Consider the following 16,750-nt stretch of genomic DNA (forward strand, 5'->3'; position numbering starts at 1 on the left):
TTCACAAACCACGGTCTAGCGCCGCCGCCATCCAGCGGCCCCCTGCAACTCGCCTTTACTAATGCTGAAGCTGTAGGTAGTAGCAATGGTCAGGGCAAAAAACCGTTCAAAAACTAGGTCAAAAAACCGGCCAAGTGCGAGTCAGACTCGCGCACTGAGGGTTCTGTGCTTGGGTATTTTTTCCAACATTTTCCACGATAAATCAAAAACTATTATACATAAAAATAAATAAAAATCTGTTTTAGAATGTACAGGTTTCATTTGATACCCCATTTGGTATAGTTATCTTACTTTGAAAATTGAAACACATTTTAATTTTTTAAATGATGTAACTTCAAATTCGCGGTTTTCAGATTTATTCCTGTACTTGTGCTTTAAGACCTACCTACCTGCCAATTTTCATGATTCTAGGTCAACAGGAAGTACCCTATAGGTTTCTTGACAGACAGACAGAGAACAAAGTGATCCTATAAGGGTTCCGTTTTTCCTTTTGAGCTACGGAAACCTAAAATTCGATAGACGTTGGGGTTCCAACGTGCTAGAATGCCAAGCTCGCACCGAAAAGCACAGCGTAGGGAGACTCCCCACTAGGTGCACTGACGATATCAAACTTGTCGCAGGGAGCCGCTGGATGGCGCCGGCGCAAGACGAGGCGTGTGGAAGTTTCTACAACAGACCTATATCCAGTTGTGGACGTCTATCGGTTGATCATGATGATGAATGTTTATTATAGACTAGCTGATGCCCGCGACTTCGTTCGCGTGGATGTAGTTTTTAAAAATTCCGTGGGAACTCTTTGATTTTCCGGGATAAAAAGTAGCCTATGTGCTAAACCAGAGTATAATCTATCTCCATTCTAAATTTCAACCCAATCCGCCCAGTAGTTTTTGCGTGAAGGAGTAACAAACATACACACACACACACACACACACTCACATACAAACTTTCGCCTTTATAATATTAGTGTGATACCTCGCAATGCAGCTTCGTACATCTTGGTGGAAAGACAGTAGGTATCAGTAGGTATGTTTACATGACTTCACAAAGTGATAACTTGCACGTTTTATAAGTATTGTTATTAATTTTATAAGTGTTCAAAAAATTGTTTTCATAACACGATAAGAATCGAATGCCAAGGAATCAGTCAGAGCCAGTTCGTTCTAGACGGCTAAACGTGATACTGTATGCTCAAATACCTATTGGAATATCTGGACAGCAAATAAACCGGGCCACCCGCTACCTTGGAAGTCTGATTCGATTTTCTCAAAAAGTATAAAACTTACAACTATCAAAATTGTACCTGCAGAAAGTGCATTTCATGATGATTAAAATGAATGGAAATTTATTGCGATTAATCAATTAATTAAGTGTTTATTAAGGATTTTACAAGGAAGAGTCGTTTTCCAGCCATGTTAATCGTACCTAATCATGAAATGAAAACAAAAATTAAAGCCAGAAACAAAGATAAAATTAAAAAAAAAGTTTTTGGTCAGTATTCAGTATTCCCTCCCCTTGCTTGGATAACTGCCAGCATGCTCGTATTCATCCACCTCACGAGCCTGACGATGAAAGCTCGAGGAATTGCCTTCCAATACTCTTCAATTGCAATTCCCAGCTATGGAAACCTTGTTGGAGCAGGTATCCGCGCTCAAACCCGACGTTTCAGCTCATCCCATAAGTGTTCTATCGGATTCAAGTCCGGGCTTCGAGCTGACCAGTCCATTGTACGAATGCCGACGTCCGATATCCAACTTCTGTTCTGCGAAATCGCCGCCTCAACGCAGTTCAAGTCCAATAAAGTCTGCGTGACGAACGCCAAGTGGTCATAAGCCCAGACGCCATCAGAAGGATACTTGTTGAATGGAACCTGACTCCAAAGAGAGCTGCAACTGGCCCAGCATTGACGGTAGCCCACCGTGAAGCACGACTTGAATTTACTCGAGAGCATAGGGACTGGACGTTAGGACAGTGGGGTAATGTACTCTTCACTGATGAGACCAGGGTGAGTCTACATTGAAATGATCGACGTCTGAGACAATATCGTTGCCCTGGAGAACGTTATTCTCAGTGTTGCATCGAGGAAACTGTTGCTAATTGAGAAGGATCTGTAATGATCTGGGGCGGCATCTCGTTAACCGCATGTACAGCGTTAGTTTTCATCGAACCAGGGGGTCGTACACGTGGATTGATCTCATTGGTACATACGCACACCATGTGGTACCTTACGCAGGATATATCGCGCAGAATATGCCAGTTTATGCAGTATAATGCACGACGTCACGTTATTCATGTGGTGACCCAGTATGTATGCGACGTCGGCATTCGTACAATGGACTGGCCAGCTCGAAGCTCGGACTTGAATCCGATAGAACCCTTATGGGATGAGCTGAAACGTCGGGTTCGAGCCCGAATATCGGCTCCAACAAGGCTTCCAGAGCTGCGAATCGCAATTGAAGAGGAGCGGAATGCAATCCTTGAGATTTCATCGTCAGGCTCGTGAAGTGGATGAATACTAGGGTGCTGGCAGTTATCCCAGCAAGGGGAGGGAATACTGAATACTGACCAAAAACTTTTTTTTAATTTTATCTTTGTTTCTGGCTTTAATTTTTGTTTTCATTTCATGATTACTTACGATTAACATGGCTGGAAAATGACTCTTCCTTGTAAAATCCTTAATAAACACTTAATTAATTAATTAATCGCAATGAATTTCCATTCATTTTAATCATCATGAAACGCACTTTCTGCAGGTATAATTTTGATAGTTGTAAGTTTTATACTTTTTGAGAAAATCGAATCAGACTTCCAAGGTAGCGGGTGGCCCGGTTTATTTGCTGTCCAGTGTAGATTTTGCAAAAAATATTTCACGTTATGACCAATATGGTTTATTTGGTACCTATATTCATAGTATTGTGTGCTTTTGCCTGGATATACCTGCGCTGGTTGAAAGTCAGGAACTATTGGGCGGAGCGTGGGGTGCCGCACTTACCACCAAATCCAATATTGGGCAGTTTGACTTTCCTGCAGCAGAAAAATGCGGTAACGATGCTTGTACTTAATTTAAAAAAAATTATAACCCCTGTGGCACAGTAGTTCGTGCCAGTGATCTCAGGTTCGATTCTTAGTTAGTTAGAAAAGTTAGTTAGTTAAAAGTTTTCACAAAACGGAAAAGGATATAGCACTAGATTTAGATCTATCAAGTGTCAAGTTTAGAGATTGTGTACGGATGTGTGTATTATGGACGGACGGACGGACGGACAGACAGACAGACAGACAGACGGACAGACAGACAGACAGACAGACAACAAAGTGACAAATAAGGGTTCCGTTTTTCCTTTTGAGGTACGGAACCCTAAAAATTAACCCCACTGTTTTATGCTCTAGGGTGTTTGGATGCGTCACATGTATGAAACCTTCAAGACGCCCTACATCGGCATCTGGTTGTTCTGGAGACCGGCCCTCATCATCAACACGCCGGAGTTGGCGCGCCAGGTGCTGACGAAGGATTCCGCGAACTTCAGAGACCGATTCGTATCGGGGGGTGACTCTGATCCTATCGGCAAGCTCAATTTATTCACTGTTAAAGTAAGAATTTTTACATTAATTCCAGTTTTAAGTTCATCAGGAATTCAAATGTCTCGGAAACTGAGATACGCTATTTTTATCCCAGATAATAAAAGAGTTCCTACGGGATTTAAAAAAAAAACCTGAATCCACGCAGACGAAGTCGCGGCCATTATCTAGTATCACAGTATATATATACTATACGATAGTAGTATATATAGTAATAATAGAATATTACCGTGATTTTGTTCGCGCGGATTTATATTATTTAAATATTCCGTTGGAATTTCATAAATTTCTTCCTTAGTGCACCCCCTAATGTACTCAAGAAATTCTTCCTCCTTTCAAATTTCTAGGTGCTTTAGCTTTAGCCTGATCGTTATCTGTTGAGTACAGCTGATAATAGCTTAGATTAGATGCTTTTATCTCGAGAAGACAAAATTCTCACGAGATAGGTAGTAAAAAAAGTAAAGTAAATAAAGATTCTGTGTAAGTAAATTATTTTTAAACTGTAATGAGAAATTTAAATATGAAAAGTGGTGATAGCCTAGTGGTTAAGCCCTTTAGAATTCTGGGATTTGATCCCGGACACGCACTTCTAATTTTTCGGAGTTGAATTAAATAATAATTAACAATGTAAGCAATTAAATATCACTTGTTTTAACTGTGAAGGAAAACATCGTGAGGATATGCGTACATGCCTGAGAATCAAACCGTGCTTGGCTAGACTATGGCTAAGCCCTTCTCATTCTGAGAGCAGACCCATGCTTGGTTGATGATGATGAATATGAAGTTTTAGTATAAGTTGTATAGACCAAATCAAAAGTGTCATCTGAAGAGGTTTTCATTCCTTGTACATAATATAATTCCATTCCACATTATGTTCCATTTCACAATGACCGCTAAGCTTTGGTTGCAGTAGTGGGTGTACCGAAAGCATTAACGCATTTGTGTGCATAACGTAAGCCAAGTCGCGTTTGAAGCCGAGCGCCACGCACACTATAACAATGTGTACGTCTGCGCAGTGTCAAGCGCACCCAACGGTCCTCGTGAAATAGAACAACATTGTTTTAATATGATGGTCTTTGTTAAGGATCCCGACTGGACAAATATTCGTCGTCGATTGACCGCCACATTCACTGCATCCAAGCTGAGAATTTTACAAGACTACATTCGATCTAAGTCTAAGGAACTGGCGCAGAGACTTAAAAGAGAACGAGAGAGCAGAATACATTTAAAGGTAAATAAATGTCTTTTTCTTCACAAAATATGCCCACATATCGTATGCTGCATGTTGCACCACACAGATTTGTCTGATTGAACAGATTGTAGCAAATTAAGCTTTTGGCTTCATTATCATTAATTAAGGTTCTGCTAAGTAACGTCTGCTTCTATGCAAAACTAATGTTTTCTCTATTTATAGAAATTATACTCAGACTATACAACAGACGTTATTGGCGCATCGGCTTTTGGTGTAACCTGCGATGCCACGTTGACTGGCAAGAGTCACCTGAAGACCGTCGCTGAAGAGTTCAGCCACTACAGTATCTTGCGAGGAATCGGATGGAGTAGTTTGTTTTTCTTTCCGGAATTGGTTGACGTTTTTCGGTCAGTCCGTATTTATTTTTCACCTTATCCAAATCACTGTATCCAAAGGGTGCCACTGGGACTCTAGTACTAAGCCTTCGTTGTCCGTCTGTTCATCCGTCTGTCTGTCTGTCGGCGGGCTCTATCTCATGAACCGTAATAGGTAGAGAGTTGAAATTTTCAGCAATTAATGATTCCTATTGCCGCTATAGCAAAAATATAATAAAAATTTCAAAATGTTTGCCATGTAAATTAAAAAAAAAAAACAAAAGGTACATAATCATGCACGATGGTATCGAACCCTTCGGGTGTAGTAAGTCCAACTCGCTCTTGACCGATTTTTTCAGATTCAAGATGTTCCCAAAAACATCAACAGACTACTTTAAAAGGGTGTTTAAAGCTGCAGTAGCGCAGCGTGAAGCTAACCATGGCGAAACAGGAGAGCCCAAAGATCTGCTTGATGCTTTGCTGAAGATAAAGAAGGAGAGTGAAGAACGTAACGAAGGTAAGGCGCTGATTGATTCGAACTTATGAAATGGTATACAAGATTTTGTGTATCGGCAAATCTAAACATTCTTTCGGAACCATATTACAAAAACAAATACTCAGCTTTACAAAGAATTCCTAGAGTTCACATAGACGACATGACGTAGCGGGATTTTTAAAAATTGTGATGCTATGATATTATGAATTTTTCAAACAGGTTACTCAGAAGATTTTATAGTAGCTCAGGCAGCAATTTTCTTATCCGGTGGCTATGATACTTCAGCCTCTTTATTGGCATTCCTAACATATGAATTGGCCTATCATCCTGAAGTACAGGTAATACGTATAACATTAAATTCTACGAAATCTTTTATGTGCCTTTTTATATGACAACACAGGACAGCTATAGCAACACAGTGTGACATTGAGGCATGCCACAAGGCTGCATTCTACAATAATTATTTAAAATGCGACAAGATTCGTCAGTAGACTTTCGTACCATGACATTCCAATTCTACAGCATCTTTTCATATTGTAGCATGCCATATTGCCGCATGTTGTCGCTCTGGCATGAAAAGAAGGTATTTATTCAAGCGTGTGGCACTCTGTTGGTCTGGAGTAAATAAAGCAGTCTGAAGATTTTTGCACGATTTAGAAATATTTAGTTCACTTATATAGAATCTCGTGAATCATTATTTTTTGTTATTGCATTTAAATAAGTACTTGCTTCATACTTGAACTAGTAATGTTAATATTCGACCCTGTCTTGTTTACAAAATGCAATATTTTTAATGTCTGTTTTAATCTTTTGTCATTACTTAACTTTAACTGTTTAGTGACCTCTTAGATAATTTTTGTTGCATTCTTTTTGTTTTCTTTGGTATTTTTTTGCGAGTTTTATTTTTCTTTTCATTTAATTAATTCATCTTTTCAGGAAAAACTGTACGAACACCTTCTTGAAGCCAAAAACCAAAATGGTAGCGATGATTTTACTTCAGAACAATTAGCAGATATGACTTACCTCAACGGCGTCATCAAAGGTTATTATGCCCTAATTTTATTTATTTATCGATGACATGTGCTCTGGACTGCAATCACACCTGATAGTAAGTGAGTAGTGGAGCCTCCTGTATCAATGAATGGAGCGTTCAAGCGTTTGGAAATGGCAGAGAGATACTACTTGCTCGATTTGGGTATTTTAATTGACATATTATAGAATAATAAGGTGTTCCCTTTTAAAAAAATTTTGGACAGAGGGTCTCCGGAAATATTCTCCAATGAGTTGGCTGGACAGGGTCGCAGCAGAAGACTATAGAATTGATGATAATCTGACCATCAAGGCTGGTACTCCGGTCTACGTCAACGGCATCGGCATGCATTACGATCCCGATTACTTTCCCGACCCGGACAAGTTCGACCCTAACAGATTCTTACCAGAAAACGAGAAAAACATCAAATCTTATACTTACATGCCTTTTGGTGAAGGTCCTAGAATTTGCATAGGTAAGGACTATTTAATATCAAATCTATTTCTTTTATTTTATAAACCAAGAGTTTTAAAAGAAAAACTGACCGATTAACGTATCTAGAAGCTTGAAATTTTGCACGTAAGTTTTCTCTGTAACGTAATTTCTAAATTACGTTACAGAGAAAACTTAATTTCTATAATCTATTATAGAAATTAATTTAATTCATTTCACATTTTTTTCAAACACTTTATGCTACGCTTGGTAACTTTGTAAAATTACAAAAAAAATTAACAACTTACTTTTCACACAATGTGGGTCCTGACCTCCTCCACAGTCTCCTTCTAAATAGATTCGAAATAGAATATCGTGGTCCATTTTTCCCAAGTCTTCTTCTACGCATTCCATCTAACATGCTAATCGTAGTGAATATTTTCAAAGCTAAGCAACTGTGATTTGGTATCATCGATATACTATGATGATGAAGGTGACAGGAGGCTAGGATTCCTTAAATCCAGGCTTAGGCTTGTTTGACTTGCCTCAGAGTGTTCTTTGGTAACATTATGTGATCTGATGTAGTAAATGGGTATTTTTTAGTTTTTTAAACTTTGATTTGTTTCATTTTAGGTCTGAGATTTGGCATGATGACTGTCCGCTTTGCAATGGTGTCCGTGTTTTTAAATTACAAGGTCGTGCCATTCCCTGGCATGCCGATACCAATAGACATGACTATTGACAAGCGAGGAATATTCTATAGTCCTGGAGAAGCCATTTGTGTGGAATTCATACCTAGAGCTTAATATCTGTTGTACGCTGGAACAACCACATGCGACAATGAGGCATGCTAAAAACTGAGACACTAATTGTGCGGCATGCTATAGAATCGGAATATAATATAGTATAACTGTCCGTCGACGATTCCTGCTATATTTTATTATTGCAGTTATGCAGTCCTGTGGTATGCCTTTATGTCGCTCTGTGATACTTTGTCGTCAAACAGCCTAAATATATTATATAAGCTATTAAACGTTTTATCTATCTAGGTTTTTAATTTTGTACTACTTAACATCGTAATAAAAACATATAATTATATCACTGTTATTTTCGACAGAACTTGCAAATTGTGATTGCCTTTTACGTTATTAACGTGTTACAACTTGATGTGTAAAGGAAAAAATCTATTCTGAAACCCGTGAATTTGTTGTTACATCACAAAAATGTGTTCATGAAATAAATAAATAATAATTAACATTTTCAATTTTCAAAGTAAGATAACTATCTCAAGTGTGAGGTATCATATGAAAGGAATTTACCTATATATTCAAAAATAGATTTTTATTTATTTTTATGCGTTATAGTTTTTAATTTATCGTGCAAAATGACGGAAAAAATACCCGAGTACGGAACCCTCGGTGCGCCAGTCTGACTCGCACTAGGACGGTTTTTTTATTATAATATTTAATAGGAAATGAACTGTAATCTATTATAATACTGTAATACATTAGGATGCAATTTATCATATCGCGTCAAAGATTGGGATAATGCCTATAACTCGAGGATTGGGAGAGATAAAAACTATCTATTGTAAAATTAAGTAAGTATATAATTATAAAGATTAACGAACATGACCTTCAAAAAGTTTAATATACCTAAGTGGTATTATCAAATTTGTTTGACAATGAACGAAATACCAAAAAAAGTTCAATTGTTTTGGTTAGTGCTCACAAACTATTTTAAAAATCGTTGTTTTCAGTATTTTTTGTTTAAATACAGTACATATTATTACATAGAATATAATATACAGAAATTTCATATTCCTAACTAGTATAGTTTTGAGATAGCCTCCGTCACAGAAATGGTTTAAAACTGAGTACTTTGACGGCCCCCGAGTTCCTTTTTTTTTTAAGATAAAATAAAATAAAAAATATGTTCGTATTCTACATGCTAGGGTAAGAAAATAAATATTTTTTAGACTCCTTTCCCATGTATGGGAGCCCCCCTGAAAAATTATTTTATAGAACTTCTAATTCAATATTTGATTTTGGGTTATAACGTTCTACACCAAATGCCATAATTTCAGGTTCAGGTTTGTAACTCGTTTAGTCTACAAGCTAGAAGAGACCTGTGACACGCGGATAGACGGACAAACAGACAGACAGCACAGTGATATTAATAGGACTCCGTCATTACCCTTTGGGCACGGAACCCTAACAATTTAAGGCACAAACCCATGTACTTCTTATTTATAATTCAAGCGCTTGTTTTGACAACTCAATACAAAGATGTCGTTAACAAACGAAATTAGAAATCATGCGTTGAACCGTAAATCGTTTTTCAAGGATGTTCCAGACAATAGCACAAAAGGAAGAAGCCTTAGCGATAACCATCCAATTCCATTTTTGGTTTGAGTGTACAATTCCTTCAAATAACAACAACTAGCTGATGCCCGCCACTTTGTCTACGTATTCAAAAATCCCGCGGGAATTCTTTGATTTTCCGGGATTAAAAGTAACCTATGTTACTCTCCAGGTCTTCAGCTGTACTCATGCAATTAAAGTATCGATCTGTTGCTCCGTTGTGACGGATTGAAGGACAAACCAACAAATTATAAATCAACAAACCAACAAGTGTAAATTAAAAATTTATAACACCCCCGACAAAGTATCTGAGTTTTCCAAAACATCATTTTCAAATAAATAATTATGTATCAAGGCAACGTCCATCTTGACAGCTTGACATATTTTGTCAATTGACATAATATTTATGAATCTAACGGTTATGTAACCTTCTTTTCTACAAGAAAACTAGAAAAGAGCTGATAACTCTTAAACGGCTGCACCAATTTTTTTGGATTATAGCTAAGAACACTCTCGATCAAGCCACCTTTCAAACAAAAAAAAGTAAATTAAAATCGGTTCATTCGTTTAGGCGCTACGATGCCACAGACAGATACACAGATATACAGACACACAGATACACAGATACACACGTCAAACTTATAACACCCCTCTTTTTGGGTCGGGGGTTAAAAAAACAAACACACTTTCGTATGCTAAGAGTAGTGATGGTTTGGGTAGTGATAATTTTATTTTGACGACTTTACGTACGACTCGACGAGTTGCGAAACTAAAGTAGGTGGTGCGAGGAGCCTATCGCGGAGTTAGGCTTCCCTGGTGATCTCGTACCGGATAAGGGTCTTCTGTACAAAATCATAGCTTTCTAGGTGCAAGAGTTTAGACTGAGAGTTGATGTGTCAGTCGGTGAGTGAGTCAGGATTTTTCTTTTGATATGTATCGATTTCGTTTTATCCTCCTTCGCCCTTGCAATCTAAAAAAAGGAAACGTACAGAGTTTGGTGCAAATACAAAAGGTACGAAATAAGCGACAACAGCGCTTTTGTGAATGTCCATGTGCAATAAAATATTTTCTGTTCGATTGAATAGCGTTTTCCCCTGCGAGACTGCCAAGTGTATATTGAAAATTTCCTCCCCACATTACGTAGAAGCTCTTATTGGTATGGCAATAAGGTCGGAATTGCGGGGAAATATTCGAGCTGCGAGTTGCGAGTAATCTTCCTAGGTGCGACGCATTCTTTATTCAGTTCGTTCAAATCGAATCTACCGGGGTGGTACGTTTTTACAAATTCTGTAGGTACCATACTGGGGTGCAAAGTAAATTAGATAATTTTTGAATTAATATACCTACTTATACTTACTTATTTTCGAGAATAATGTGCCTTGCACTTTGGCACTTAGGCTTCGCAACCCGTTTAGTTATGTCGGTTTCTTTTGTTCTCATTTCTGATTTAACCATGTAGAGTAACTCCAAGCCTAGCTCTGTTCACCGTCCGCTAAGTGATTTTGAGTCACTTCGAAAACACGATAGACGTAATTCATCCAAGTTAGGGTTCCAATGTGCTAAAATGGCAACCTCACGCCGGAAAGCACAGCGTTGGAAAATCCGCTGGACAGACGACATCAGAGTTGCAGGGAGCCGCTGAATTCAGGCGGCGCAAGCCCGTGAGCTCCCAAACAAGTGTGGACGTCTTCAAGAGGCCTATCCTATGTCCAGCAGCGGACGTAACCGCCGAGTTTCTTGCTGGTTCTTCTCGGTAGGAACGACGGCATTCCGAACCAGTGCTAAATTATTTGACGATTCAAAAGCACTTGTAAAAGTTTATTTGAATAAAAACCTATTCTATTTATTCTAATATTATATCGGATGATAGTAAGAATATATCTACTTATATTATCATGAAGCTTTTGGCTTACTATCGGCTGTCATTAAGTCTAGTTAGGTTCTAAAGTGTAGCTTGGGACGTCCTCCGGTAGTAGTAGGATATAGGTACTAATGATATTGCATTAGATAAGAAATTTAAACAGGGCGGTAAAAATTCAAGTTAATATTTTACCATAAGCGAAAGGTGTAACAGTCCAAGGAAAACCCCAAAAGGAAGGGACATTTTTTCTGCGATATTTATACTAAAAGGAAACCGTACATATTCCGAGTTATCAGTGTATTGACTTTTTTGTCTCATTTCCATATGTGTCCCTATGGACGTGCGGGCGGGACGGTGTAAATGGAGACCGATATTACATTTTACATCTACCGCAGTAAATCATGTGCAGAGGTTTCTTTTTTAAATAAACGCCACGCCATTTCTGATTTATGCGCGGGAAAGAGCAAAGTTGCCAGAATTGTATTACTATATTACTCGACATAACACACTTTTTTACTACACACTTTTAACGTTCCAAATTCAAAGAAACTCTAAGCCCCTTTCTCATATTATAATAACGCCTGCAGTTTTCATTTGAAAACTATCAAATACTATACATTGCTATTTTAAAAACACAGGCGAAGGACATCGTCCAGAATTGTACCTATGGAGTGTGAGTCCGATCTTGTGACAGAAATAAAATAACTAAACCATTTTTGATTGGGACGGTGTAAAAGGAGACCTATATTACATTTTACATCTACTTGCAGTAAATCATGTGTAGAGATTTCTTTTTTAAATAAACGCCACGCCATTTCTGATTTATACTCGGGAAAGAGCAAAGTGGCCAGGATTGTATTCGTTTCATTTTCACACATAAAAACTCAACTGAACTCTTTTTTCGCATAATAACGTCTGCAATTTTCATGATGACTGTAAAAAATATTTAGTGCTATTTTATAATTACAGGCGCATAAAAAATTCTCTGAAAATAATATAATAGGTTTTTTTTGTATCAAGTAATAAATTAGTGTTTACTGAAATTAAATATAAACCTGAACCATTCCATACCACAGTTCATTAAGTTAATTCGACGTCAAAATATGTGCCTTGACGTCAACCGGCACCACATTGACTAGGCTCTGAAACGGGACAACGTTATATCGCAGAGATAAATCTGTCTCGATTTAACTGAAACTTAAGTCTGAGGAAACTCAAAGTGCACTCTATAGATCTACCCCTGAGCTCTAATGGTTAAGTGGGCTCTACACTCTCGCGGCGCGAACGGCCCCGAAAGCCCGTGACAACTGCGAAACACGAGTGTAGATGTTGTTCACGCCTTCGCGTTCGCGCTTGGCGCCTTTCCCCGATCAGTGTCGGTTTCCCCACGACAAAGGGTTAGCGGCGCGCGAACGTGAACGTATCGTCAACGTCACGAACAAGACTTGCGAGTGTGGAGGGACACAGTTCACGCGTGGATCGCGGCATACATTCACGGCGTGAACGGCGCGACTTCACGCGCGAGTGTAGAGCCGGCTTTACATGAGTAGATATAATATAATAATTATTACGTCCGTCCGCCGCGACGCATCCATTATGCGCGCCTAACGCTTCGTCCGCGACCCAAGCAAAAGTGTTAAAAATGACGAAATGAGTGTCTTAAGAATCTTACCAATTAAAAAAAAACTAAATCGATTCCAAACGTTTTTGCGCCGTCGACCCTTCGTAATGAGAAAACGAATTTTAATCCCATTTAGGCGTTCATTTAACGATTTGATATCCATTAGTGGCTTAATTATTTGTGCCATTCCATCGTCTGTCTTAATCGAAGGTCCTAATGATGTATTTAAGTGTAAGATGAATGGTAAACCATTCATCTTACACTTAAAGAGCTTTTAATATAGGCTGTTGCAGAAACCCTTTTGTTTAAAATCTTTGAAAAAGTTTCCACTAGGTACTTTAAGATTACAGACTTGTGTGTGGATTTAGGTCTTTTAAAATACACACACACAACAATACAAATGCCACAGTTTATTCCAGCGCTTCTTCTGCTTGAGGTCCTTTGACTTTAATGCTCAAGTATTAGAGGTGCCGGAATAACCTAACCCGTAGGAATAACTGGTAATGTATGGCACAGCTTTCAAAAATTCGTTTTTTTTTCTATTATATTTTTGGTGCAGAACACTACGCGACAAAAGTCGCGAGCAAAATGTATCACAAAATAAAATCCGATTAACTCCAGTAACGTATTTACACAGTCCTTAACTGGTTTGTGGGACACCAGTGGAAACCCGAAGCGTCACTTCTCATTCAACTTCGCCCGAAGCCGTAATGGACTTACGAAGTGTTTTCGTTTCGTTTAAACGTGAAATAATTAGTTGCCTTTCACTCCGAATCCAATTTGTCATCCATTAGCGACGAAGTTGAGTCGCGACAGGAACAAATCAAGTTACCTAATTAACTACGTTTCATTTCAGCGTATGCGGTTAAAAGATTTTCTTACAAGCAGCTATTGTGCTGATTTCATCATACTTATTTCATAATACATAATATACCTAGGCACAGTTTAATTTATAAAAATAACTAAGGGAGGCGCACTTGGGATTGCCTCCTCCATTCTTTACTTAATGAGTTTCCATTGACTGTGTTGGACCAAATAAAAGAATAATGACCGAAGAAAAGCAAAAAGAAACTTTGAAGGTGTTTCTGTTGAATGGTAACATACTATACTTACCTACCGTAGGTATAGTATGTTTATGTTATAGTACACATATAATTTATCATAGTATGTATATATTAAAATAAAAAGTCATTAATATTAAAATTATGTTTGGATTGGGAGATTAATCCAGTAGGTAAATAAAACTATGTGGTTTCAGCTGGGAGCAAATTTTTTTTGTAATTTTGAATAAGTAATAATAATAGTGTATTTTTAATTCTATTCCTTGTTCAAGAATAGAAAGGTAAGGACGCAAAATACGTTTGCCATTGTGTGCATATTTTTACGTAAAAAAAAACAATAAAATTAAATAAACCGATACAATTGTTGGAGGATCCTCCTGAAACGAATTTTATCCGAAATTCAATTAAGTTTTTTACGCTACAGCCTCTCTTTGGGGGATTTAAAATATGAATATTCAATGTTCTGTCCCACAAAACCTTCAAAAACGTTTCGAAGGTAAAACAATTTCACCCTTTGATATTAATGCCATTAGCCGTCCTGAGAAAAGTGCCTTTTATGTCGGTTTACTTGAAGGCATCCGTTTTACAAAAGATCATTGTTTTCGCATAATTGGATTGCTTGATACAAAAATGAAAGGATGAAAATACAGCGGCTTTTGTCAATCTTGTACGGTTTAGCTAAGTCTCACCTGAAAATATCTAAATATATGACATGAAAATTTATAACACCCCCGACAAGTGAAGGTATGGGAAGGACTTGGATTATAGCTAAGAACACTCTCGAACAAGCCACCTTTCAAACAAAAAAAAAAACTAAATTAAAATCGGTTCATTAGTTTAGGAGCTATGATGCCACAGACAGATACATAGATACACAGATACACAGAAACACAGATACACAGATACACACGTCAAACTTATAACACCCCTCTTTTTGGTTCGGGAGTTAAAAAAACTAAATTAAAATCGGTTCATTAGTTTAGGAGCTACGATGCCACAGACAGATACACAGATACACACGTCAAACCTCCCCTCCCTCCCTCTTACACACCCCTTTTTTTGGGTCGGGGGTTAAAAAGGTGACTGACTGACTGACTTGATCTCAACGAACAGCTCAAACTACTGCACGGATCTGGCTGAATTTTGGTATTATTTTGGTATTAGCTGTTATGATGTAGACATCCACTTAGAAAGGATATTTGAAAATTAAACACCTCAGGAGTTTGGTGGATGAAAGCCAGTATCCATATGATTCTAAAGATACTCCCGGTTGGAATAAACGTTTACCTAAAAGGTTTTCAGGATACACAGTATTCTATTGGGTTATCTTTGTAACGTTTAATAATAACAATAGATAGAATCCCGTTACAGCCAGCTGGGCGGCTGCCAACTATCCTATTGCATATATTTTGCCGATGCTTAGACCTTATCGCGGGGCAGGGTACTGTTGAATCATTTATAACTTTTATATATTAGCTTTGGTCAAGTTCTTCTGAAGGGGACTGTCATAGCTTTTAGGTTTATAAATCTACTCTAATATTTGGAGGAGTTTTTCATAGTGCACTCCAAACCAACGTAGTTTGAGTTTCATTTGAATAAACACTCAATATAGATAGGTACATTTTAGAAACTGAATGTCTGTAATAGAACTCTGTCTATTACAGACATTCAGTCAGCGCGTGCCTGACCTTTGTAATTTTATAAAAGCTTACAGTTTCTCTGCGTATTGTCCCCAACACTGGCAGGAACGATGAGCGACTATGAAGTTTGGATCATGGTGGCTTTGGGAGATAACAGCTAATAAAGCTGTAAAAAAAATCTTAATTAATTAATCTTAATCTGCATCTAATCGTAATTAATCTATCGTATAAAGTCTAATTTTTTATATTTTCTTCAGAATAGTATTAGAAATCGCATCATGCATTGCGTCATGTCGTAGACATCCGCTAAGAAAGGATTTTCGGGGGTAAAATAGGGGATTGAAATTTTGTGTACTCCGCGCGAACGAAGTTGTGGGCACAAGCTAGTTGAGATATAATATAGGTAACATAAGAAAGGTTACTAAGCAATTTGTATTAGGGGTGGCTCTTTCAAAATCAATGATTTGTATCAAAAACATTGCCAAAGATGGCTATTTTTACCCGACTGCGGCAAAGCCAAAAGGAAGAAGATAAGTATGTATGTATGTATGTGTGTATGTATATTTGTATCCAGATTCTGTGTGTTCCACCGTAGCGCCTAAACTACTGGCCCGATTTTGATGAATGAGGTGTCAATCAATTCGTCGTAATAAAAGGTCCGGGTGACATAAGCATGAAAAACATTATACGAAAAAAATTGACCTTTTCATATAATAAATATTTCAGCGTTAATTAAGACAATTGCAGTCGGGTTTTAGTTTTCAACTTTATCTTGTAAAATAACGTATTAATATAACGTATTAATATAACGTATATTGACCATAGTAAAACAGTTGTACCTTGGTCATATGGTCAAGGTACAGTACATTCAAATGTATTCTTGTTAATTCTGTTTAGGTTTAAAACTAACTGAAACTCCGGAAAAAAATGAAATAGAAAGAATAAAGGCAGCAAGACAAAATAAAAAACTTAAAATAGATAAGAAGGTAAAAGTACAGAAACTAAAAGAAGTTAAGAAAAAAATTTTAAAAGAAGAATCAGAAACATCAGAAGATGAAAACGAAAGCTTTTCTGTGCGAGATTCAGATGCTTCAGAAGGGTTTTTAT

The 16,750-nt window shown here is 37.6% G+C and overlaps 1 protein-coding gene across 1 annotated transcript; it reads left to right on the forward strand.

Moving 5' to 3' along the window:
* The first annotated feature begins 973 nt into the window (after positions 1 to 973).
* On the forward strand, positions 974 to 8,086 carry LOC123874249 (cytochrome P450 6k1-like). Its single transcript, XM_045919487.1, has 10 exons — positions 974 to 1,207; positions 2,845 to 3,039; positions 3,385 to 3,585; positions 4,658 to 4,804; positions 4,988 to 5,172; positions 5,499 to 5,656; positions 5,855 to 5,973; positions 6,572 to 6,677; positions 6,892 to 7,140; positions 7,731 to 8,086. The coding sequence occupies exons 2-10, from the start codon at positions 2,872 to 2,874 to the stop codon at positions 7,901 to 7,903; spliced, it is 1,506 nt and encodes a 501-aa protein (XP_045775443.1). The 5' UTR covers positions 974 to 1,207; positions 2,845 to 2,871; the 3' UTR covers positions 7,904 to 8,086.
* The last annotated feature ends 8,664 nt before the right edge of the window (positions 8,087 to 16,750 follow it).

Source organism: Maniola jurtina, chromosome 18 (genome assembly GCF_905333055.1).
Source record: "Maniola jurtina chromosome 18, ilManJurt1.1, whole genome shotgun sequence".
Classification (NCBI taxonomy): Eukaryota; Metazoa; Arthropoda; class Insecta; order Lepidoptera; family Nymphalidae; genus Maniola; species Maniola jurtina.

Bases quoted from the DNA above. Each gene is read 5' to 3' on its own strand.
- LOC123874249 (XM_045919487.1), top strand. From the start codon at position 2,872: ATGACCAATATGGTTTATTTGGTACCTATATTCATAGTATTGTGTGCT. The intron at 4,805-4,987 runs GTAAATAAATGT...CTCTATTTATAG, and splicing joins AGAGCAGAATACATTTAAAG to AAATTATACTCAGACTATAC. The intron at 7,141-7,730 runs GTAAGGACTATT...GTTTCATTTTAG, and splicing joins AGGTCCTAGAATTTGCATAG to GTCTGAGATTTGGCATGATG.